Below are 26,504 nucleotides of genomic sequence, written 5' to 3'. Positions count from 1 at the left end.
AACTACGGAATTAGATTAAATTGCTATCTAAGTCCGTGGTTGTTTTGTATTTCAATTGTGGCAATAATTCAATCCATAAAATAACATTTACATTTTTTTATTAATTTTCAACATCTCGGGATTTTATATTTTTCCTGTTAACATAATTGTTAGTGTTTTTTGTATGCACCTTTTGTCAATGTTAGCAGAGGAATTTCAAAGCTTTGCCTGGTGCTCATTTCTTATTGTAAATAAGATATATACACTGGAGAGTTAGTCTTAAATTAAATGAATTTTCTTCATAATTTCGTACATTTCGAATTATTTTCAACGTTATAATTTATTACTTAAAACACGGAATAACATTATCTAAGTCCGTGCTTAAAAGAACCCAAAATCAACGAGAGGTAAACTTTAACATGTGAGTTGGTCCTTGATTTTGAAATAATCATTTTGAGATGCCCCCTTTTTCATACGGATATCTCGCGTTATCACGCAAGGTGCCCGTAAACATCCGGGCATTTCATGTTATTTCAAAAAGACAATGATTTCTCCAAACCGGAGACACTGATGGTCCACTGACGGAGGAAATTGTAATTCGAGACCATCAGCGATTGTCACGGGAATTAACATAACAGAAAGAGGACATATTGGTGTAGACATTCAGTCATATTCACGTTTATTTGTTTTATACTAACATTTTAGAGCGGATACAACCAGGCCGTAAATATGGGATGTGCTGTTTCGGCCGATGACAAAGCGGCAGTGGAGAGATCGAAACAAATTGACAGAACTCTTCGACAAGATCGAGAGAAGGCTGCAAGAGAGGTCAAACTACTTTTGTTAGGTAAGTGGTTATTAGCGTTGTCTTACACAGCTTAATTGATATGTCAAGAGTCTCAAAATCTAAATGGTAGTCTTCATTTCCGGTAACACGGGACTGTCATCGGTCGCGAACCCAGCCCATGTCACAAATGCATGACGGCACACATGTATGTAAATAAAACACTTTCTCAAAAAAAACTTTCAGGTTTTTTGTTCACTAATGAGGACACACCCTTATTCAACGCATTCCTTCTTGTGACAAAATGTCTTGTTACGTCGGATTGTGAGAAACCATATTATCTAGGTCAAATTTGAACACATTTTTCATGCCTACATGTTTTTTGATATATCAAAGAGATTTTTGGTTACTTCAGGCTAACGGTGTACAATTCAATTTTCTCCAACAAAATGTTATGGTACACTGTAAAATTTAAATCGCAACTGCTCAGCACGATTTTTTAGGTGGATGAAATCTAATTTGCGATTCAGATCGTCACTTGTGTATTGGGGACATGTTTTAGATGTTATCATGGCTATCAGATTTCATTTACAAAGGTTATGTAAATGTTATTTAGTGATGAGTTTGAAGTTACGGTTGTAATGCTCAGCGTATAATAGAATAAAGTTTAACGGTTTTTATTTTATATGTTTGAAAACTTTTGAGGAAAATTTCGACAAAAATGTTACAAGCTGGACTGTGAATGTGGTTTATGTATGTACAATATTTTTTAATGCTGACCAGTGATCTTGCAAGGCCATATATCTATATAATTAAATTAAGAGAATTGTATAACCTTTCAAAATATCATTTAAAAAACCTGAATGAACTGAATACAACATGAGCATAAAGGTGCAGGTCTGTAAATACCACCCTATAATACAGTACGTTCCAGTATGATAGAGAAACAAGATAGTCATCTCCTTATAAGTTTCAGTGAAATTTGTTTACCATTCAAATTTGGGAACATATCAAATCTGGATAAATTTGTGAAATATATATGAACATAAAATATCCAAATGGGAACAGACAAAATCAGACACAAAAGGAATCTCTGAAAATATGTAAACTCTTAAATTAAATCAATAAATGTGTAACAATAAATAAAACAAAAACTCAAAAATAATTAATTGTAATGCATATATTTGATATAATGTATTGTACTGTATTTAATTCACTCTGATGGTTCGGTTATTACTTAATAACTCAATGTTTGTAATGTCACTAATGTGTGTATACGTATCCAATACACGTGTATGATACAGTTACCATATTCTACCTCATCAACACCCTGGCCATGGGTGCTTTGGAATGTTGGAAAATAAGAATGAATGCAGAATTTTCTGCTAAAAATGACCATGATATGCACTTCTCTTTCCTGTAAGTTGGAAAAATATGGTGAATGATAATAATAGTTGATTATAAGGGAATGGGCTGGTTCAATACAGTAATTTTATATGTGTATCCCCAGTGTGAATAAAACCTACAAATATATATACTGTCTTTACTATTTATTATATTTTATTGATTAATAACAATCAAAGGGATTAGGCACATTTGCAAATTCTCATAATGTTTATTACTAGGCCCTTCCAAATGTCAAGTCGTCATATAATGAAGACATTGATGAATCTGACATTTTGTTAGGAACAATCAGATTTAGTATTTGATATAAAGTATCACCAACAACATTGATTATTCTCTTTTGCAAGCATGTAACTTTTGAGTTTCACTGTTTACGTAAATAGTCATGCTAAAAACAAGATTAAGCACAGACTTGGATGTTATCTTTTCTTCAAAGCTTTGACGGCTGTCCTAACAGTTGAACATGTGTTCAACAGAAAGCGCAATCACTTTTCCTTTTTGAGTCATCCTGTATTTTAATCATTTGTATCTTTAAAGAACTTTCTTTTTATAGCTTTTTTTTTTTGTTTGGAGAGAGAACGTTTGACTTTGAATCAGTGGCGTTGATTTAAATAGACAGTTTCCAAATTAGAATTTATTTTCCTTTGTATAATAGTTATTTAAATGGTTTTCAAATTGATAACAACAAACGGATTGGTTATAATTGTTAATGTTATTGGCTATAAAGTATAGAAATTCAAAAGCATGTATTCAGGGTCAAATTGTATTGAAGAAAATGACATTCTGACCATAGCTAAGTGAAGGTACCATACTGTAGCTTTTAAGTTGACATGAAGCTATGTTTATGTTGTTCATGTTAATGTATATAAGAAATATAAGCTATCGCCTTGCGACTTTTCTACATGTACATGTCTATGAATGTAGTTCACTGTTTCACTGTTTTACCTCCAAACTACTTTGTAGTTATGTTATATCAATTAATAACATAATATTTGAAAATTTTACAGGTGCTGGAGAGTCGGGCAAGAGTACTATTGTAAAACAGATGAAGTAAGTAACACTCTGGCACATGTTTTAGGATCCAACTTCGTGTGGAAACAAATAAAAAATATTATTTAAAAAAAAAAAAATCAGAGTGCATACAAATAACATTTCATTTTAATATTCAGGTATACACATAAGGTTTCTACCTTTAAGTTTAAGGTGTCCTGCATTCAGAAACAGAAATATTTGATACATCTATAGAATTAGGAAAATTTCCACTTTGGATATATATATATTATAAAAGCAGAAAAATGATCCTTACGGACAAATAGTATATAAATAGAAAAATTCTCAACAACAAGTCTTTAGTACTGTCATCTCTTCTAGGAGATTCTTCAGACTGTTTAAACTATGATGTCACATAATAGTTTGCTATAGCGACGTCCGCCATAGCGATATCACAGCAAAAATACATTAATTATAGTCTTAAGACAAAGAGTACTATTTGTTTAGGATTTAGAACTACTAATAATTATACTATTATTTACAAAAAAATTATAATATGAAAAAATATATATATACACCCGGTCCATTTTTTCCAATTCAAAAGCCTAAGATGTCATTTTCAAAAGTATGCATAAATATTATTACTATTCTACTTTATATAATATATGCAGATCATGATCACATGTCTTTTGTCCTCTATGTAACATATGTGTCCTTATCGTCAAGTCTAGTTGTCCTATTTGCTATTTCCCAATATCACTCCAAAACAAAGTTTTAAATTGAAATCGGTGATACACATTTTTAGGTCACCTGAGCTTCGATCAGAAATCAAATATGGCCACCACGGCTGCCATTTTGAAAACTTATTTCAAACTTAAGGTCAAGTTCTGCTGGGCCGATTGAACTGAAACATGGTAGGAATGATCGACTAATGGTCCTGACAAAGTGTTGTTATTTTTCGGGTCGATCAGAAATCCAATATGGCCGCCAACTTGAAAAACTATTTCAAACTTAAAAGTCAAATTCTTCTGGGACGTTTGAACTGAAACTTTGTAGGAATGATCGACTAATGGTCCTGACAAAGTGTTGTTATTTTTCGGGTCGATCAGAAATCCAATGTGGCCTACATGGCCGCCAATTTGAAAAACTATTTCAAACTTAAAAGTCAAATTCTTCTGGGACGTTTGAACTGAAACTTTGTAGGAATGATCGACTCATGGTCCTGACAAACCTGAAAAACTTAAGTTAACGTTATACTTAACTATTTTTTACTCAAATTGGTACATATTTCAACAACAAAAATAAATACTGTAGGTCTCGGGTGACCGTTAAGGCCCATGGGCCTCTTGTTATGAAAACTCTTTATTACTGCTAGCTATATATATCTTACGGCTAGTCATTTTGTCTGTAGGTTTTTATACTCTCAAGTTTAAAGTATGTCATGCATGAGAAAAGTTAGAGAAAAGTAAAAATGATATGTGTTGATACAAACACTGGGAAAACGACAGAATGACGGCAAGGTGTATTTATGTGACACCAAATCAATATAATGCGACGGTGACGTCATTACTGTGTGAAAGTGGTGAACACCATTGATATGAAAAGTTGTATAGCTGATCATCCATCAAGTTTGTGTATAATGTCAACAGTTATTAAATTCTGTATCTTCCTTGAATAGGATTGGACAGAATATTGCTATAATCAGATACTTCACTAGAGTGTATACTAGCTATAGCTTAGGCCAAAAAAGAAAAGGTGTCTGTTTAGGGTCCCCGACCGACCCTAGCGTTTTACCTCTGACCCAAAACATTTTGATGAACAAAAACAAAATGCTGATTTTCGAATTTTAGAAAGTTCCTTGCCTTTTAAAATGGCTTCCAGCTCCGTGTTGGCAATAAGTCATCATATGGAGCACAATTTGCCTCCAAATGAACCTTGTTTATGTAATTCTTTGTTTTACATACAATAGCAGGGTCATAATCACATGACCAAAAATATACACAAAAAAAAAAATCAAAAAAATCTGACATACCTACACTAGTTTTTTTGCCAATGCAACCCTAAACAGACTAAAATTTTTTTTTGCCTTATCCAGTATATATACAACCTGTTGTATTGATGTATGGAGTAAACGTAAAGTCTATAAAAAGTTGTTCAAAGTACATTTGCAGATCATGCTACTCCATTCAATGAAGAAACGATGCAAAATTGATGAGTACACTGTACTTGAATTGAATCATTCCTGATTCCATGACTAATTTCCAGTATTATCTAAACCCCAACAGCTCTTGTGTTAATTGATAATGCCAAGTGTGTATGTGTCATTTTTATTTTTATTTTTTTCTTCCCAGAATTATCCATGAGAAAGGATACTCACAAGAAGAATGTCTACAATACAAGCCGGTGGTGTACAGCAATGCTATCCAGTCTATGATTGCTATTATCCGGGCCATGGGACAGCTCAAGGTTGAATTTGGCCACCCAGACAGAGCGGTCAGTTGAAATACGATAATATTCCTACTAGTTAGAGATTAAGAGGATGTCTGTTTTGTGTTTTCATTATAATACTGTAATGTATTTGTCGAGGGAAGGGGATTTCACACAGAGCCTGAAGTGGTATTGAAATAAAACTATTTGATTTTTGATTTATTAACATATTTTTGTAAAACTTTTTAAAAAATTGTGGGTTAAAACTGGCTCTGGGATCATCGACCCGCATCTGTAACAATACAAAACATAGATTTTGTTATCATTTTTGTCTTGCCACGAAGAAGTAGCGAAGGCTGCTTTTTCGGCGACAGCATAAACATTAAGTTTTTGCGTTTAAGTTAGTTTCACTGACAATATAAGTGCTAGACCAACCAAACTTGGACCACAGATGTGTCTTCGGTAGTACATCTCAACCCGTGAATCAAATGCTGGATGCATCCTACCTTTCATGGTCTATTGACTTTGTCAGCATCTCCATCAACATTAAGTTTGTATTTAAGTGCTAAACCAACCAAACTTGACATGTGCCTTGATGGTCAAATCAGGGCACAGACGAGACATATCAATCTGAATGATTTGTTTTGTTGTGATAGACAAAAACAAAATCTGTTCGTCCAACACTCGGAGATAAAATAGTTCCCACTAAAAGGTCCACTCAGGTAGGAGACGCTGATCAAAACCTGTGACGACCATATGACTTTTTATGTATCCGTACCCTGCATTCCGGACTGTGTTAAAAGTCGGTAAATTGTACACATGCAAATTATGATTATATTTTATGAAATTATACTGCTTTAAAAGCTGCAAATAATATATATTATGTGTTCACATTCATTTTCATAGTTAATATTTGTGTATGTATATGCAGTCGGGGATTAATGCAGGAATAGAAAGTTAGTACCCTTTTTTGAAATCGGGGAAAATATGCGCTGTAGGTGCATGACCCATCCAGGGAGAGCTGCAGGCTGGAGCCAGGGGCAAAGTACAAGAGGGGGGCATGGATTACATCTTTAATTTTGTTTCTCGCTATCATTATAGACTATAGAATATATATAAGCAGTGACAATTAACAACAACACGGGGAAAATGAAATAAATTACTCAGTTTTGGAACTGATGGAAAATTTAAAATATAGAACCAAGAAAGTTATTCATGTGGTAGTATTTTAGTTACAAGTGGGGAAATTTTAACTGAAATAGGGGAAAATAAAGCTGAAATAGGGGAAAATCATGCCAAAATTGGAAAGGGGAACTGGCTTATAGTCGGCCATAAAAAAGCCTGTCCACATTCGGCCATAAAAAGACCTGTATATATCCTTGGCAGTGTCTGTTTCACATGTATAGATGTACCTATTACTGCACATGTGTTCTACATTCGACTGTCTTACTGAAACCCTGTTGTATCACCACACGTTATACCGCCAACATTGACACTGGACAAAAGATGGCGGTATAAAGGGGGACTACTGTATGTCTATATATATGTATCTGTATATACCTAAAATATCATATTATAAAGCGTGTGATTATTTAAGCGTATATATGTCGCCTACACAGACGACTGGTATAACACAGTCAGCTTTACAGTAGGTGGTATTGATTGATGTCTACCTGTCTAAGAATGCACAGGTACACATCACTAAATAACTGCTGGAATCTGATATAGTTGATTATACTGACCATTACCTGGGGCTAGTTGTACTGACCATTGGTCATCAACACTGGTCAGTTTGCTTCAACACTATCAGCTATACATATGTGCATCCAGCCTTCCTTCTTGCATATTCTTATCAATTAAATCTTCTCTTTTACTTCTCAATTTTAGTTCTAGAGTAAGCTATTTGCCCTAATTGTTTTCATTGTCCACTCTGTAGAACTATTAAATTAAAACATTTTTTCTCCACATTCATGATAAAATAGTGGAAAAAGACAAATCTTTTAACCTAATCAATAGAGAAAATGCCTGAGGTCAAACTGGGTATTCTTTATAGACTTATAGAAAATGGAGCAAGTTAAATGTACATGTTAGCCCCATGTTTATATAATACATTGTACCAATTACTACAGATAACAGGACTACTGTTGACTTGTTTGTTGTTGAGTTTTCAATTCCATAGAAAAGAAGAAAGAATGTAGATTAAGCCAAGAAACCCCATGTAAAGGGACAAGTAATCAGGATTTTTGTAATGCTATTTGATTGATTTTTCAAAATCAGTGATCTGGTGATATACATTAAAAGGGAACTGTTAGACAGTGTTGCCAGGTGTTACCGTAGTTTATCTGTGTAAGCATCACATTACATTTGCCAAATCTTAACAGATCTTTTTATGTTTACGTGTTAACACTGTAGCATTAGTAAAAGTAATACATTTTTTTTTATTCAGTACATTTCTAGTTAAAAGTGTAGAGTTAGATCTATATATGTACTGTACACTATACCCCATTTCATATGAGGAAACACATGGGCTGAAAATTAGTCAACTACGGTAATATGTCAAGTGTACTTATTGGCACTGCAACAAATTATATTCAGTGCATATTACTAGTTAAAAGTGTAGAATTAGATATATGTACTATACACTGTACCCCCTTTCATATGAGGAAACACATGGGCTGAAAATCAGTCAGCTACGGTAGTATGTCAAGTGTGCTCTTGGCACTGCATCAATTAATGTTAAGTTAGGTGAAACTTGAAACTCATTCACCCCTGAAATTTTATAATGAACTATTCCGACCTTTGAATTGGAAGAGTTCAAATGTGTCTTCAGGGGTAAATGAGTTAAAGGTTCAGTAAAGTTTCTTTTGAAGTTTTTTATTACCACTGTGGTTATACAGTAAGCTTCACATGCTGTTTTGGTGTTAGTGTAAAAATGATCACAACACTTTTTGATCCATTTATTTACCTGCTAATGTTATGAACTGTAATCTTTCTTTAATTGCACATAAGTAGTACCTGATACACAATTGTTTTGGTCCAAGAAATAGGTCAAAATGTGTAAATATACCCAAGTCGGCTAGGAATTGTAATTGGTCCGGCTAATTCACAAAAATGGTATAACCAACCCTCAAGACTGCGTTGATATCTCCACTCTTTTGAAGGTGTAGATAGATATACACCGTTTTTCCTGCTCATAACATTGGCCCTATTCCTGATTAGATTAAGACATTTTCCTTCCTACTTTGATAAAGATAATTCCTAAAAACTAAAATTCTAAAAACATAGCTTCTGGGATAAAATATTTTCTAAGTTAAAATTTCTATTTATAACAAATATATCTTTATGAAATCCTGCTCTCTTTATTAACTTATCCACCCTTAGAGACACATTTGAACTCTTCCAACTCAAAGGTTACAATAGTTTATTATGAAATTTCAGGGGTGAATGAGTTAAAAATGGGAAAGTGGATTTAGATGTTTTCGTACATCATCAGTTTTTAATTTTCAAGAAGTTGTCACTTGGCAAAATACCCTGGAATTATCTTCCTATAGCAATGTTTTGACGAATTTTTTCATATGTATGTTTTAAAATATGTCGACATACATGAGCTAGCCAGGTCGATATATAAAACCCACAGGAATACCCTGGACCTGTAGTAATGTTTCTGACGAATTCTTTCTTGTTTGTATGAAAATGTGTTGCCAGAAGATATCGAGACCACTGCATATATTTATAAAACACACAGGAATACCCAGGACCTGTAGTAATGTCTCTAAGTGCAAAGTGTGTTCCCAGTATATATATGCCACTATAATATTTTATTTATAAAATGGTATGGTATGTGGGGATAGTCATTCCCAATGAAATTCCACCATAATGTTGTGTTAGATATGAGACTGGATCCTGGCCTGGTGGTAAAAAATAGGTCGATGAAGGTTACAGCCAACTGCTTCAGATATAAACCTGCCTTAAGTAAAAGGGAAACTTTGGTGACTCATTGGTGTCCGTGCTAATGCTCATGATTCACATCCAATTATAAAAGGTGGAGTCTTGCTAACTTCTTTGACAGCACGTTAGATCCAGATTTTCATTAAAAATTTAATTAGAGATAAGAGGTAATGCTAATTAGGACAAGGCAAAGGAAATATGTTGTTAGTGACTGCCCAAATATTGTATTTAGCTGATTTTATGCAAGCATTGTTAAAATTTGTAACACAGTCGAAATCAATTTGTAAAATTAAAATTACGTTCATCTAGTATCAATACAGATATATTTACTAGTATTATCTTCATTTTTTGAAAACTGTAACACAGTTATTTTGTTTGGCCTGATATATTACAGATATGATAAATCTCAGTAGTTGATTGTTTTGACAGTATTTCCTTATTGCTGATAACTTGTAACTCACTAGAAGGATTTATCAAGGCTGATATGTACACTATCTGATAACAAGGATTTACACAATGAAGTACTTTAGCTTCAGGTAGACCATATGGGGGCGTAATCCCTCAAACAGAAATACTTTGTGTACCGGTCCAGCCAATGTATCCTCTGATATTTATAGATATTCAACATTTGATATAGCGCCCTATCTAGCTAACATAAGCCCCTCTAAAGCGCTTTACAGTACATAGGTATACAATTTTACACAGTCAATACAATTAGCATATATATTAATCAATACAATATTGAGGAATTCGTAGGAGCTGCCTTATCAGGTGCTAACTACTAGTCCTATGCCACCTGGCTAATATCTCCCTATGTGTGTATGCCTGTGTGTGTGCTGGAGATGTATTGTGTATTATATATGCAGTGTTTTACTTTAATTTAGTTGCATCCGTCTTGTTTCTCTTGAAAATTTAATGTTGTGCCATATACAACTAAAAAAATCAGTTACTGCATGACCTTGACTGTTCGCCAACAAGATATCAAAGATAATATGTGAGATAAAATTGAAAATAGTGGTTAGGCCAAATAAAACAAACTTCTGTTTCCGCTAACCCTACCTTCCCTAGATTTTCGTGCCTTACCCTAAAGTTTTGATTGGCATTTAGTGGTAGTGGTCGGAACTCCTGCCTAGTAAAAATATTTTCTAAAATAAGAAAAAATTGCCTACATACCTACTCTATTTTCTCTGAGTATGATACTGATATAGCAGAAACACAAGTAATTTTGTTTTGCCTTATTCCATTCATCATTATGATTTCGCATATTTTTTTATGATCAATCCTATTTGGACTAATTATTTTATACAAAAATAATCTTTACAATATAACAGGATTTTTATTTATCAATAAGTTTAAATAACTAAAGAAATTTAATGAACGCAAAATCTGATCTTTTTCACTGTTGTAAAATTAAAGGTTTTGATGTGCCCCCCCCCCCACAACATTAATAAGAGTAATATTTTTCTCCATTTTCAACAGGAGTAGGGCATGTTTTACAAAAAGAACTTGCATGTTTCTATCGCAAATTGTTGATGTGCATATTTCATTAAGTTTTTATTCAATACCGGTACAATATTTATAGTTGACCATCTGATGATCCATCTGATAGTAAATCTTTGTCATGATATTTTGATGATTTCCAACACCTCAATTTGAAAAACAAATGTCCTGGTTTTGATTTTTGTATCTGTATCATCAGAATTGGCTTATGCGCATGTACTGGTATGCTTGCAGATGATAGGTACATGTACTGGTATGCTTGTAGATGATAGGTACATGAACTGGTATGCTTGTAGATGATATGTACATGTACCGGTATGCTTGCAGATGATATGTACATGTACCGGTATGCTTGTAGATGATAGGCACATGTACTGGTATGCTTGTAGATGATAGGTCCATTTCCCGGTATGCTTGTAGATGATAGGTACATGTACCGATATGCTTGTAGATGATAGGTACATGTACCGGTATGCTTGTAGATGATAGGCACATGTACTGGTATGCTTGTAGATGATAGGTACATGAACTGGTATGCTTGTAGATGATATGTACATGTACCGGTATGCTTGCAGATGATATGTACATGTACCGGGACATTTGTAGATGATAGGTACATGTATCGGTATGCTTGTACATGATATGTACATGTACTGGTATGCTTGTAGCTGATAGGTACATGTACCGGTACATTTGTAGATGATAGGTACCTTTATCGGTATGCTTGTAGATGATATGTACATGTACTGGTATGATTGTAGATGATAGGTACATGTACTGGTATGCTTGCAGATGATATGTACATGTACTGGTATGCTTGCAGATGATATGTACATGTACTGGTATGCTTGTTGATGATAGGTACATGTACTGGTACGCTTGCAGATGATAGGTACATGTACTGGTATGCTTGCAGATGATAGGTACATGTACCGGTATGCTTGTAGATGATAGGAACATGTACTGGTATGCTTGTAGATGATAGGTACATGAACTGGTATGCTTGTAGATGATATGTACATGTACCGGTATGCTTGCAGATGATATGTACATGTACCGGGACATTTGTAGATGATAGGTACATGTATCGGTATGCTTGCAGATGATATGTACATGTACCGGTATGCTTGTAGATGATAGGTACACAATACCGGTACAATATTTATAGTTGACCATCTGATGATCCATCTGATAGTAAATCTTTGTCATGATATTTTGATGATTTCCAACACCTCAATTTGAAAAACAAATGTCCTGGTTTTGATTTTTGTATCTGTATCATCATAATTGGCTTATGCGCATGTACTGGTATGCTTGCAGATGATAGGTACATGTACCGGTATGCTTGTAGATGATATGTGCATGTACTGGTATGCTTGTAGATGATAGGTACATGTGCCGGTATGCTTGTAGATGATAGGTACATGTACCGATATGCTTGTAGATGATAGGTACATGTACCGGTATGCTTGTAGATGATATGTGCATGTACTGGTATGCTTGTAGATGATAGGTACATGAACTGGTATGCTTGTAGATGATATGTACATGTACTGGTACGCTTGTAGATGATAGGTACATGCACCGGTATGCTTGTAGATGATAGGTACATGTCCTGGTATGCTTGTAGATGATAGCTACATGTACTGGTACACTTGCAGATGATAGGTACATGTACTGGTATGCTTGCAGATGATAGGTACATGTACCGGTATGCTTGTAGATGATATGTACATGTACTGGTACGCTTGTAGATGATAGGTCCATGTACCGGTACGCTTGTAGATGATAGGTACATGTACTATGCTTGCAGATGATAGGTACATGTACTGGTATGCTTGTCGATGATAGGTACATGTACTGGGTTAACAATGATATAATGATATGTACATGTACTGGTATGCTTGCAGATGATATGTACATGTACCGGGACATTTGTAGATGATAGGTACATGTATCGGTATGCTTGTAGATGATATGTACATGTACGGGTACGCTTGTAGATGATAGGTACATGTACCGGTATACTTGTAGATGATAGGTACATGTACTGGTATGCTTGCAGATGATATGTACATGTACCGGTATGCTTGCAGATGATAGGTACATGTACTGGTATGCTTGTAGATGATAGGTACATGTACTGGGTTAACAATGATATACCCACTGTTATTATTTTTTCATATTATTCCCGACAAGTGATTGGCCAGAAGTGAATCACGTGTCCACAGATAAAAACTGATATTGACTTGGGGCGCATGATTTTTGTTGAATGACTGGGTGTTTCTAAAAATAGAATAATGACGTGTCTCCAAACGAACTTATCGTCCCGCTTCCATAGCTTTTTGCTGTGTTTTTTCAGATTGCTTACAATTGTAGCCTTTGACTTCGGTCAATACCTGGATTTATCGACCCGAGAAAAAGATATATTGACCTCAAACTGCGTCCTCTGTCAATATATCTTTTCTCGGGTCGATAAATCCAGGTATCGACCTCAGGCAAAGGCTATAATTGAATAATATAAACCAGCTACAGTCGGTTGGTGTTATTCATCAGATCATTGGAATTACGGCTGTTTTGCTGTATCATGTGTAGTACTTAAACAATAGGAAGGTTGAAAATTCACTACTGTAAATATGTGTGTGTGCATGCATGGCAGACCCAGTAAAATAGATCTGTGACAGGCAGGGGTTAAGGTGTTTGTGATGTGAGCTGGGGAATTTCCTGAAAAACAGCAGGATCTAAAGTGTAAAATTATTTAGTATTTGTATCCTACTAGTTGTCGCTCGACTGTAAGTACACTTATGCTTGTACTGTAATTAAAAGGAAAAAATAGATAATGAGTTCACTGCAATGTTAAGGCCAAACAAAATTGCATACCCGTTTCATGTAACATGAGGAAATTAATTAGAGTATATATTTCAGACAAAAACATATTAGGCCTATGGAACATGAATCATTACTTAACCAGCATTGTCAACACCAGTAAGATCTAGACATATTATAGGGTTGACTATTAGAACAATTAGAGTGTTTATGGGATTTTTTTTAATAGACCAGCTATGCTTTTCTCGAAAAGCTAATTTAATAAGTTCCTTATATTGAAATTCCTATACCTAGATCAAATGGTCAAAGTTTTGGAAAGGCAGAGACTAAACTGAAAATAATTGCACTGTAAATGTGACTATCTAGAAACTGCGGAAGAAATCTTGAGAACTACAGGGATATATATAGCCTTGCACAAGAATTGGAGTGAGGCTATTAAGCTTTGTATGTAGTGCTGATCTGGTTCGTATTGTGTAGTGTTTACGACCCTAACGAGGGCTGATCAATGGAATACACAACTGTCAACTCCAGGTACATTACACACTCAGGACATATAACACAGCAGTAATCTGTTAACACTATTGATAACCTACATCATGTGGGACAATGTAACCTATATTGGACCTACTGGGTCGACACAAGCTTTTAGGAAACATTTTGTTATTGAAATGTTTCATGTTGAAAATATTTTTTACAGAACAATTGTCTACTGATTTCCTGTGCATTGAATACATAGGGTCTAATTCCAAAAAGAGCAAAATGGGTTAATGACTTGATGCATTAATAGGTTAATGTATTTGAATATGAAAGTAGGAACAGCCAGACAAACAGTCTGTACTCTCCTTAGGAAATCCCAGGACGATGTTCATATAGCCATGGTCACTGAAAGAGCTGGCATACAGCATGTTTGGAAAGGAGATAAAAGTGTGTCGGAAAATCAATAAGCAGTTGTGTTGTCCATTTTTACTGCACTTAGTCTTAGACTAAGCCGAAGCCTGGGCTGGGTCCTATTTTAGGGTTAGGTAATCTATGTACTTCTCAGTGACCTGCAGCCTTAGACTAGGTAAAGATGATTAACTGTATACATATTGTATTTATCACAGATGTGATTCAACCAATTAAGAAGATTTCCTCTTTTCACTATGTTTCCTATGATTTAAAATGTTCTTGATTTGTTCTGAAACGTGATGAAATACACGATTTCTAAGAAGGGCAAGGTCTGGTTCTCCTTTTTAACCTAATTTCCTTGTTTCTCATTGTCCTTGATCACATGATAATTCCTGATATGTATTTTTCATAAGGCTGTACATGGTACTAAAAAGATATTCCTATATATATATGTATGGGTCAAAGAAGTAATATAGACGGTAAAATCCCATATAACACTGGATCCTAATGGAGGTATGTCCGTAGGATAAGAATCATATTACAAGAAGATAGAACTGATATACTATCTTCTTGTAATATGATGTATATGTTCATGTAACTGTTCTGTTTCACTGTGTCTTGAAAAAGGAGCGGATCGCTCCGAAAATTGGACAACCTAAACTTGTCCACACTGTTGGAATTACTTCTTTGCCCCATATATATATATGTATACACATACAACAGTAACATCTATTGGGAACTATTTAATGTATAGTAATGGTTTAGGAAATTTCAATTCGGATTCTTCCTAACACAGGAAATGTATCTCGGCCACACTTCGCAGATATAGAGCCATGAAATAAGAAATTGCCATGTTTTGTCTCAATGTATACAGCCAAGTCGTCCTGTTTTTATATCCCCTGCAACCAAATTAGTAGGGGTGGAATAAGGGTCTGACTGTCGATGAAAGTTTGTTGAAGAGCGATGCAGGTTAACTTACGGGGAAAAAATAAGAAACACAGTACACCCCTTGCGCTTTACTTTTTATTTCAATTATTTGTTTAGGAGTTACATCCCTTTTTGGATATATCTTTATTAATATTTTGAACGAAGAACCCTTTATACTGCCGTAACCTTCTCGACCATAATACATTTCTGAAACTTTCTACACTTAAGGTAGTTATGTACTGTAGCTGTACTTGTGATTTATTTTACATCTTCCTTCTTTTGATAGCAGCAATATGCTCCTTTGTGATTGCAGATTCTCATAATTTATAAATTTATTAAAATCATTGCATAATCAAATCTTAGACTGTTCTTAATTGAAAATGTATGTAACATTTTTTCTGTAGTGAAGTTAGCCTGTGACTTACAAGTCTTGTTTTGTCTGATTCATGAGTTTGACAGATATAATAAGTATCTTTATTCAGATTGATCACTTCACGCTCGGCACCCAACCAGCTATTATAAATTTTCAACCACCTGTGCCAAAACCTATGGAGAACCCTGTAATCACAAGCTAATTAGCGTTCAGTGAACCCATTATAACTCCGTAGGGAGTAGCCATCACTGATATACTTGTTTCACACACGAGTGACCATGACTCCAAGCTATAGCTATAGCTGTGAAGTGTGCACCTATCTGCAGGTATAAAGTTTGATTGATTGAGGACAATATGTGCTTTGGCTTGGTCAAGCAGGTGTTGGTGACCAGCTAGGGGTCATTGTTTATTGTTTCTGCAGGATACTGATGTTAGGGAATATATTGAAGAAAGCACAAGTGTATGAAAGATAGAATCTACGAATTATCGAATTTGTGGCTTGATGGAATTGGTAGTAGTCAGTACGGTTTAAAATGAAATATATAGAAACAACAGTTGTAAATTGATTCTTACAGATGAAGAAATGCTATGAACAAGGAAAAATCTCAACATGTCATTAGCGCTTACATCTCATCAGTTTGAAAAATCACCTTAGCTTGATGAGATTGATGCTCTAATGACATGTTGTTGAGATTTTTTCTATATATATATATATATATATATATAGTCTACCTATAACAGGCTATGCAGTTTGACAATTTTATAGTTGCCATGATAAAAATGAGCCTCTGGCCAGGTTTGAAGGTGATGACATGTGCTGGCAGTGCCTCAACATCCTGTACCGAATTGTTGATTTTAGATTTTTTGGTTGTCACTGTAGAAACACAGAGCTTGTACTGTATGTGGATGCATCAATCTTCATCTGATGAGCAACAAGTGTGGAATGTGCCTCCCAACCATTACATTGACTTCAGTGTCCCTTTTTATTAGCTTGTTTGAATATAGGTGCTTCTGTCCATTGAATAGCACCGATAACAGGAATTATCTTTAAAACACAGATGAACCCGGTTGAGAAATCATTTGAGAGAATCAAAAGAGTCGCAATTTCATAGGCAGCCGATTGGTTAATTACCATAGAGACAAAATGTGAACCAACCACAAACAAGACTTAAGTTGCTATTTGGTTAGTTGTGGACTTCTAGGTAGCCGCCGCCACCACGACCAGAAAAGAATGGTGTGCAGTGTATGTTAGTTATAAAGTTACTAGAGGAGAACGGCCATTTTTAAGAAAGTGGGTTGTGTTAATGATCTCTGGATTATAGTAACACTAACACTTGATTGTACAGAAACACGACCCCCATCATAGCAACATGCACTTAGAAAAGTGCTGGCTGTGTGGCACAGCTGAAAGACGATTCTTGTTTATCTTATACAAACTCCATGAAACAATCTCCAGTATGATGGGGGTCAGTACATGTGTAAAACTGTAGATAACACGAGTCTGTGGTAGTGTGGCACGACATACATAATCTGGAATGGATGACCCATCAAAATGTGTCCCCGTTCTACTTTGTCAGTAAATTCTAAAATGATGAATGTACATTTTGTATGTACATGTATGTTGTTATGTACACATGCAATGCTTCAGCTACGTACACATACACAAGCTGTTTATGGATAATTCGTACCTAGGTGTCATAAAGTGACATACCAAATATGGAATTGATAAACAGTCAAAAACATGTCTCCCTCTACATTACAATCATCCTCGATATCCAGGGGTTACGTTCACTTGCACTCTCTACACCCCTGGAATATGTCATAGCAAAACTAGGCTGATACCTGTCCTTTAAAGATTACAAAGGAGAGACGCCCGACTTCAAAGCCTGTCGAATGTTACCATTATGTGACTGCGAGATTCTTTTGATGTATATCAAAGGATCAAACTGATTTTCTTGTCTCATCAACAAGGTGGCGCACACCGGGCCTTCAATTTTGCTATGACATATTCCAGGGGTGCAGAGAGCGAAAGTGAGTGGCGCACACGGGCCTTTAATTTTGCTATGACATATTCCAGGGGTGTAGAGAGCGAAAGTGAGCGTAACCCCAGGATATCGAGGATGCATTATAATGTGTCAGAAGATCTTAGATCTTAAAAATAATGATATGTACATTTATGCTGTACTATACATACAATACCTGTTTATAGATAATTTGGAAAATGCAGTAATCCTTAAAGTGAAGGCAATGTAGGGTACCATGCAGTGATCAGATGTGTCACAAAGTTCAACTTGCAGTATATTCTCCATGATAAAAGAAAGTCGACGCAAAAAAATCATGGTTTTGAATTCCCTTTTCATATTTAAAGAATTCATCGTTGTGTACTGCCATTAGTGAATGCTACAGTATGCTTCTGTACAAAAGGACAAATATTTCATGATATGGACAACGTTAATATTTAAATATTTGTTTTAATTTGATATTGCCCCATACCATAAATGAAATAGTTTGATAGTATTTTTATTAAGACGATTTGTTCGTATTTTCATAATTAAACATGTTTTGATTTCATTCTACCCCATACCATAATTGAAATAGTTTGATAGCATTTTAATTGAAAATCCTGTCAGAAATAAATCCTTTAAATTCTAGGCACTGCTAGCCTTTTTGTACTGGATATATATGTACATGAATGGTATACTCTGTGTAAATTGGGAAAAAGCCTCTGATGTGAACAATAAGTCATTCATTGACGCATTGCCTTGCCTCGGTGTGCATCAATAACGACCAACAGGCAACATTCATATATCCGTTACATGTATATTCAAAGAGCAATGACCTTCTATACATGTACTAAATATCATCTAAAAGACTACAACATCTTTATTTATTTAAAGATTTTAAGAATATAAAAGAGACAAAGAAATTTGGTTATTTTGAGATTTTGAGGGAAATTGCACAATTTCCGATGGTAATTTGGCTCAAAAATGGACAGGATATCCATCTTGTGAAATTCCAGAGTGAAACTCTTAACTTGTGTGAGGGGAATAATACATGGAGTTTTACCTATACAGCAATTGTATACAGCTTCTCTAAATCCTCTTACAGCCTTATTAGCCTATTATTCTATTGTGTTCTGTGACAAAGGACTTTGTGAATCATAATGACAAAATCCTGTCTTTGCCTACAACACAGGTATTCTCATTGTGTTTGGTCCAAGATTGTTTGTCCACAACGAACATATTTACACGTGTTATATACACGGTTGTTTTTCACACATTCCATTACAGAGATTTAAAACAATCAATAACATAAGATTTGGCATGAAACCGTTGTTTTCAACTTCAGTTCACACAACTTCAGTATGGGTATATATATGAACACAATGCTTGTGTATATATTTTGACAGTCTTGTAAGCCAGCCCGCCTACTATTTATATAAACCTGACGTATATCATGTGAATAATACAAAATGCACTTTAGAACACTTCAATTGTTTTTCATGGTTACACATTTAGGGAAAACCTTAGATGTAATTTTACCATCCCGACACCGAAGCCTAGTAGATTTTATGTTGTGACTACTATATGAAAGTTTTCAATATCTCATTCTAACTTCTATGAAAATATAGTTTGGCTAGTAGAATTTTTCAAAGTCTGCATATGGACTAGCACTCTAATTTCTAAATGGGAAAACTGTTCACCGCGTTCACCACTGATCATATATGTTCTCAGTGTGCATAGTACCATAAACAAAAACTTTTAATTAAATGATACTTTTATTAATTTCCATATAGTGTACAGTAAACATCCTAATAAGCAAGTACTTTATCATGACACTAAGATCAAAATGAATTGTTTTGAGAGTTCAACATTTCGAGAGAGAAACTTGAAGCTAAATGTCCTCCTTAACTCATTCACCCCTGAAGACCCATTTGAACTCTTCCAATTCAAAGGTTGGAATAGTTCATCATGAAATTTCAGGGGTGAATGAGTTAATGACTTACCATTTTCTACTTGTTAGCTGTGTATCAGCATCTCATTGTTTTAGGATGTCAGCCGGAGCTAATCTATTCATATGAGTGTAACTGAACATCGCCTGGACATGTTTCCACTGATCATGACGTCATATCACGATACTTCACGTCATATCACCATACTTCACGTCATATCACGATACTTCACAACAGCATTATGTATTTGTGAAGTCATTAAGTTTGCTGTTGCAGTGTTTTTCGGCCTAAATTTTATAACAGCCTGTTTCTACATGAATAGGGTTACTATTATTGAAATTGAGAGGATAATTCCTCAATTTGTTTTCTTTCATTTTGGGAAAATAAAGCAATTTTGTTTTTGCCATTGAAAGCAGCTTGTATTTGGTTGTAAAGCTAGGCAAAAAATCACTTGCTGATGGCTTTTTATAAAAAATAATCAACTGTTGCTTGATGTGGTATCTCTATTGTAGCTGATGGGAACCTACTAGGGTAATTAGCAAAATGTTTTGCTTGATTAAATCCAGATAGTGGCTGATATCCAATAATTGTATGTGTGATATTTTGTTCTAGTTGGTATAATTGTTTGATAATAACCTAATGAAAATATTAAACTACTACTGATAATCTTTTGTTTAACAGGAGGATGCCCGGCAGCTGTTTGCTCTGACAAACAACACTGATGAGGGAGAGCTCTCCTCTGAACTGGCGGCCATCATGAAACGACTGTGGAAGGATTCGGGAATGCAGGAGTGCTTCGGGCGCTCACGGGAGTACCAACTCAACGACTCTGCAGAATAGTAAGTCAGACGGGGGTGATGGTACAAGCAAGTAGACCTTGATTGCAATGTTTAATTTCAAACAAGAGCTTGATTTTAATACAGAGATTATTCTTGTTTTCTTGTATATTAAAAAATATCTTTGTGGCTAAACATGCCCTGCAATTTCATCTGTGATGTTTTTTTGCATATTGTTCATCCTGAACACATCTGTCGCCCACATTCAGCAATTACATGATAATTTCCCACCTCTTTTTCACCTCATTATCATCCTGACAAACTTGTAATACACATTTATGAAACAAAACTACAGTGTTTGGTAAATATGGATGTTACATGCATGGTAGAATTGATAAAATAATGTTCTTTCTCCAAAAATCAGTTTCATGGAAAAATAAAATATAAATTATTATCACCAACATTACTTATAACTGTCTGAACCAGACGACTTTGATAACATTTGTTTTATTTACATCCGACATTTCATCAATTTTTACAATACATCTTATACTCATCTTTCCAAACCTCCAAAAGTAGCATTAGCTTATAACAGAAAATATGTCACACAACTCCATCCCTATGGAAATTTAACAATGCAAGGGAGATAATTTAGTACAGAATATTGTAATAATATTACAAATGTATAAAAGAAAAAAGGAAAAAAGATTGAAAGTATTTTAATTCAATCAAATTCACTTATACACAAAAAGTGAAATTTTAAATCCCTTTTCCAGTTTTCAAAGGTAAACAAAATAAGTTAGAGTTCATAAAAACTGTTCAGATGCTAAACAAGTGTTGAAATAAAATGTACTGTTAAATAAAGTTTCAGGTATCCCAATCAGTCAATAAATATCTGTTAAAACCCTGTTTATGTAACTTACATGTATGTCTTTTCTTTAGTTACCTGAGTTCCCTAGACAGAGTATCACAATCCAGTTACATTCCCACGGAACAAGATGTGCTCAGAACGCGAGTGAAAACAACGGGCATTGTCGAAACACATTTTACATTTAAAGATCTTCATTTCAAGTAAGTGGTTGTTTGTATTTTGTTGAGGTGTACAGAACACAATGTTCATGTACCTACCATGAGCTCTAGTTTATGACATGGTAAGCAGGTGAGTGAAGTCTGATCATTCATTCAGATAGATTTAAGTACAATATTTAAGAAAGCAAAATAGTGTTTTCAAGTTTGATATTGATATTAATGTGATTATTGATATGATATACCACTAAATCTAATAGTCATGAAAACTGTAAAACATTTGTTCAGATATATTTGCATTTGAATAGTCTGTAGTATAAAATGATTAAATCTTCATTCAAGTCAAATTTCTGCCATAATAACACAAAGTCTGTATTCCTTGCTTAGCATTTTGCATTTTGGGTAATGACAAGAACTGGTTTACCCATTGTGTGTATAATGTGACAGGGTGGAATGCTGTGCTGGGTGCCTTCAGCATGGTATTTCAACGAGAAAGTCGGCATCAGATATGGGCTATCACCAGGAGAAAAATACACCAACATACCCTGTCTCCAGCACACATACACACATGCAGACCTGTCTCCAGCACACAAACACACATGCAGACATACACAACACACATACAGGCATGTCCTTAAATGACTTAAGCTGTTGAAAGGACATTAAACAAAATAAAACCAAACCAAACTTAATCATAATATGTAGGAATTTTAACCAAAACACAGCTTTTACTATGGTTGTCAATATTAAATTGACAAACAGGATGTCATGAAAAAATTCACTCGGGCAAACAACATTCTTAATCTGCTACTATAAAATTTCTATTTCTATTTTAATTTCATTTGTGAATCATGTTAATCCTTTCGCCACTGTAGACCATAATGGACTCATCCAGATCAATGCATGGTAGAGTCTACTAAAGTTACATAGGGTTGAAAGGGTAAAGTAAAATGTACATGTACATATGGGCAGTGGTTTTGACATAGAAGAGTATACTAAAGTTCTAGCAGATTAAATTGGTTGTGCTTTAAGCTTTGTTTTTGTATTTACAGCATATCATGTTTGATTTGTTTACAGAATGTTTGATGTGGGAGGTCAAAGGTCAGAAAGGAAAAAGTGGATCCATTGTTTTGAGGGCGTGACAGCCATTATCTTCATTGTTGCCATGAGCGAGTATGATCTCACACTGGTGGAGGACCAGGAAATGGTGAGTAGCTACATGAAAACCCTTCCCTTGTCTTCTGTTAGGAGTTATCCCTGTATTTGATTGGTAATCTTTCTTACCCAGTTAATAAATAATAGGTGATCCAGCATTTCTAATGTAGAACTTTGCAGTAGTGTCCTGAATCTGTGAGTGGATTCTGTAGAGCTCCCTGCAAATAAAATATAATCAAGGAATAAAGAAATCTCAACACCACAAGGGCGTTTGTGCAATTTACTGTCTACATGTTTCTACCAGCTATTGTCCTGATGATGGCCGAATAGCAGGCCGAAACATGTAGACAGGAAATCACACAAAACGTCCTTGTGGCGTTGAGATCCCTTTATGATGTTCTTACCAAGTTGTACACACTATTCCTCTCTACTCAGCCCTACTGAGCTTAATTGTATGTATTGTATAGGATAGCCGGACATGTACTGTACTAATGTACTAGCAAATTGAATAAACTTGGACAAGTAGAGATACGTGAATTGTTGGCTCATCTGCTATTAATGCGTTCAAACTTGAGCAGTTTCACTCAAAAAATACTAATGTTTATAAATCTGAACATTGCTATAATAAAATAAGGCTAATAATTCACCTATTACAAAATATTTCACAGCAAAGACAGATTATAGCAGGGAAGGGACATAACTCGTTAAACATATTACAATATGATTGTTGAAAAGGCAAGGAATTCACCATTTTAATAAATAAATTCATACCGACCTCAAAATATATGAAGGAAGGGACATAACTCTTATATATATTGCAATATGATAAGAGCAGGAGCCGACTCTGTTGACACTTTGTGTTCTACTGATTCAGTTATAGGACACGAAGTTTTATGCTGTTTGTTTTCTGTTTCAGAACCGAATGATGGAGAGCATGAAGCTCTTTGATTCTATCTGTAACAATAAGTGGTTTACTGATACCTCCATTATCCTCTTCCTAAATAAGAAAGATCTATTTGAGGAGAAAATAAAGAAATCGGCCCTCACCATCTGTTTCCCAGAGTTTTCAGGTTTGTATTTATTTTCAAGACTAAACTTTGTAGCAACAGGAATTTTGTGTACAGTTGTCTTACAAACAAAACCAACCAGATGATTAATTTTGGAATGGAAAAAAACTATTTTTTTAAGATCAGCATTCAAGTTTAAATTAAAGATTGGTTGGGGGTACTCTTATTATGGATGTAAGTGTGTCAATCTGTATATTGTTGCATATTCAGACAGAGCAAATTCATACACAACACACTTTGTGATAAATCAGGTTTAGGTAGTTTGAGGTAGACAATTCTGTGTAACGACTTGGAGTTTGATGCAAACAAACCTGTTAAATATCCTCATTGAAGAAAATTCTTCTGTCAATTATCCCTTTTTCAGAGCTCTCCTGTCAATTATCCCTTTTTCAGAGCTCTCCTGTCAATTATCCCTTTTTCAGAGCTCTCCTGTCAATTATCCCTTTTTCAGAGCTTTTCTGTCAATTATCCCTTTTTCAGAGCTTTTCTGTCAATTATCCCTTTTTCAGAGCTCTCCTGTCAATTATCCCTTTTTCAGAGCTCTCCTGTCAATTATCCCTTTTTCAGAGCTCTCCTGTCAATTATCCCTTTTTCAGAGCTCTCCTGTCAATTATCCCTTTTTTAGAGCTCTCCTGCCAATTATCCCTTTTTCAGAGCTCTCCTGTCAATTATCCCTTTTTCAGAGCTTTCCTGTCAAAAATTATCCCTTTTTCAGAGCTCTCCTGTCAATTATCCCTTTTTCAGAACTCTCCGGTCAATTATCCCTTTTTTAGAGCTCTCCTGCCAATTATCCCTTTTTCAGAGCTTTCCTATCAATTATCCCTGTTTGAGAGCTCTCCTGACAATTATTCCTTTTTCAGAGCTTTTGTCTCAATTATCCCTTTTTCAGAGCTTTTCTGTCAATTATCCCTTTTTCAGAGCTTGTCTGTCAATTATCCCTTTTTCAGAGCTTGTCTGTCAATTATCCCTTTTTCAGAGCTCTCCGGTCAATTATCCCTTTCCCAAAGCTTTCCTGTCATATATCCCTTTTTCAGAGCTCTCCTGCCAATTATCCCTTTTTCAGAGCTTTCCTATCAATTATCCCTGTTTGAGAGCTCTCCTGTCAATTATTCCTTTTTGAGAACTTTCCTATCAATTATCCCTTTTTCAGAGCTTTTCTGTCAATTATCCCTTTTTCAGAGCTTTCCTGTCAAAAATTATCCCTTTTTCAGAGCTTTCCTGTCAATTATCCCTGTTTCAGAGCTTTCCTGTCAAAAATTATCCCTTTTTCAGAGCTCTCCTGTCAATTATTCTTTTTTCAGAGCTTTTCTGTCAATTATCCCTTTTTCAGAGCTCTCCTGTCAATTATCCCTTTTTTTCAGAGCTCTCCTGTCAATTATCCCTTTTTCAGAGCTCTCCGGTCAATTATCCCTTTCCCAAAGCTTTCCTGTCATATATCCCTTTTTCAGAGCTCTCCTGCCAATTATCCCTTTTTCAGAGCTTTCCTATCAATTATCCCTGTTTGAGAGCTCTCCTGTCAATTATTCCTTTTTCAGAGCTTTCCTATCAATTATCCCTTTTTCAGAGCTTTTCTGTCAATTATCCCTTTTTCAGAGCTGTTGTGTCAAAAATTATCCCTTTTTCAGAGCTGTTGTGTCAAAAATTATCCCTTTTTCAGAGCGTTTCTGTCAATTATCCCTAATTCAGAGCTCTCCCGTCAATTATCCCTTTTTCAGAGCTCTCCTGTCAATTATCCCTTTTTCAGAGCTTTTCTGTCAATTATCCCTAATTCAGAGCTCTCCTGTCAATTATCCCTTTTTCAGAGCTCTCCTGTCAATTATCCCTTTTTCTGCCAATTATCCCTTTTTCAGAGCTCTCCTGCCAATTATCCCTTTTTCAGAGCTCTCCTGTCAATTAACCCTTTTTCAGAGCTCTCCTGTCAATTAACCATTTTTCAGAGCTTTCCTGTCAATTATCCCTTTTTCAGAGCTCTCCTGTACATGTCAGATACTGTATTTAACAGAACTCTCCTGTCAGCTGTCTGCTTTGAAGGGGCTCTCCTGTCAATTACTGTGTTTGACAGAACTCTCCTGTCAGCTTTCTGCTTTGAGAGAGCTCTCCTGTCTATTATGTCGCCTACCAGTTATTTTATTTGAGAGATCTCCTCTGTCAACTCCTTTGAGAGATCATTCCTATTATCTTGTTCGAGGGAGTTCTCATCCATTGTACAGTCACTGATTAATCTTATAATCCAATTGTTTTTTAAAGGTGAAAACAACTATGAGCAAGCAGCAACTTACATACAGGTGCAGTTTGAGAATCTGAACAAGCGTAAGGAAACGAAGGAGATATACACCCACTTTACATGTGCCACGGACACCAATAACGTCCAGTTTGTATTTGACGCGGTCACAGACGTCATCATCAAGAACAATCTCAAAGACTGTGGTCTGTTTTAAAGGTATGCATACAAATTAAATAGCTATTTTGTTTACAGAGTGAT

General features: G+C 35.1%; 1 protein-coding gene across 2 annotated transcripts in view; it reads left to right on the top strand.

The window, feature by feature from the left end:
• The first annotated feature begins 477 nt into the window (after nt 1-477).
• The window catches only part of LOC110465191 (guanine nucleotide-binding protein G(i) subunit alpha), a 42,745-nt gene continuing 16,718 nt past the window's right edge, over nt 478-26,504 (top strand). Inside the window, exons 1-8 of one of the 2 annotated variants that reach the window (XM_021520853.1) lie at nt 478-826; nt 3,175-3,217; nt 5,509-5,650; nt 20,680-20,837; nt 21,717-21,845; nt 22,878-23,007; nt 23,872-24,025; nt 26,270-26,453. In XM_021520853.1, coding sequence (XP_021376528.1) covers nt 709-826; nt 3,175-3,217; nt 5,509-5,650; nt 20,680-20,837; nt 21,717-21,845; nt 22,878-23,007; nt 23,872-24,025; nt 26,270-26,453 — 1,058 coding nt within the window. In that variant the 5' untranslated portion in view covers nt 478-708. Of the gene's footprint in view, nt 827-3,174; nt 3,218-5,508; nt 5,651-20,679; nt 20,838-21,716; nt 21,846-22,877; nt 23,008-23,871; nt 24,026-26,269; nt 26,463-26,504 lie in introns of both variants that reach the window. The other variant, XM_021520852.1, reaches the window with a different exon arrangement.

The sequence above is a fragment of the Mizuhopecten yessoensis genome, unplaced genomic scaffold (assembly GCF_002113885.1).
Source record: "Mizuhopecten yessoensis strain PY_sf001 unplaced genomic scaffold, ASM211388v2 scaffold11059, whole genome shotgun sequence".
In the NCBI taxonomy this organism is placed as follows: domain Eukaryota; kingdom Metazoa; phylum Mollusca; class Bivalvia; order Pectinida; family Pectinidae; genus Mizuhopecten; species Mizuhopecten yessoensis.
Note: the sequence above shows the minus strand (reverse complement) of the source record. Positions and strands in the feature narration are given on the sequence as shown.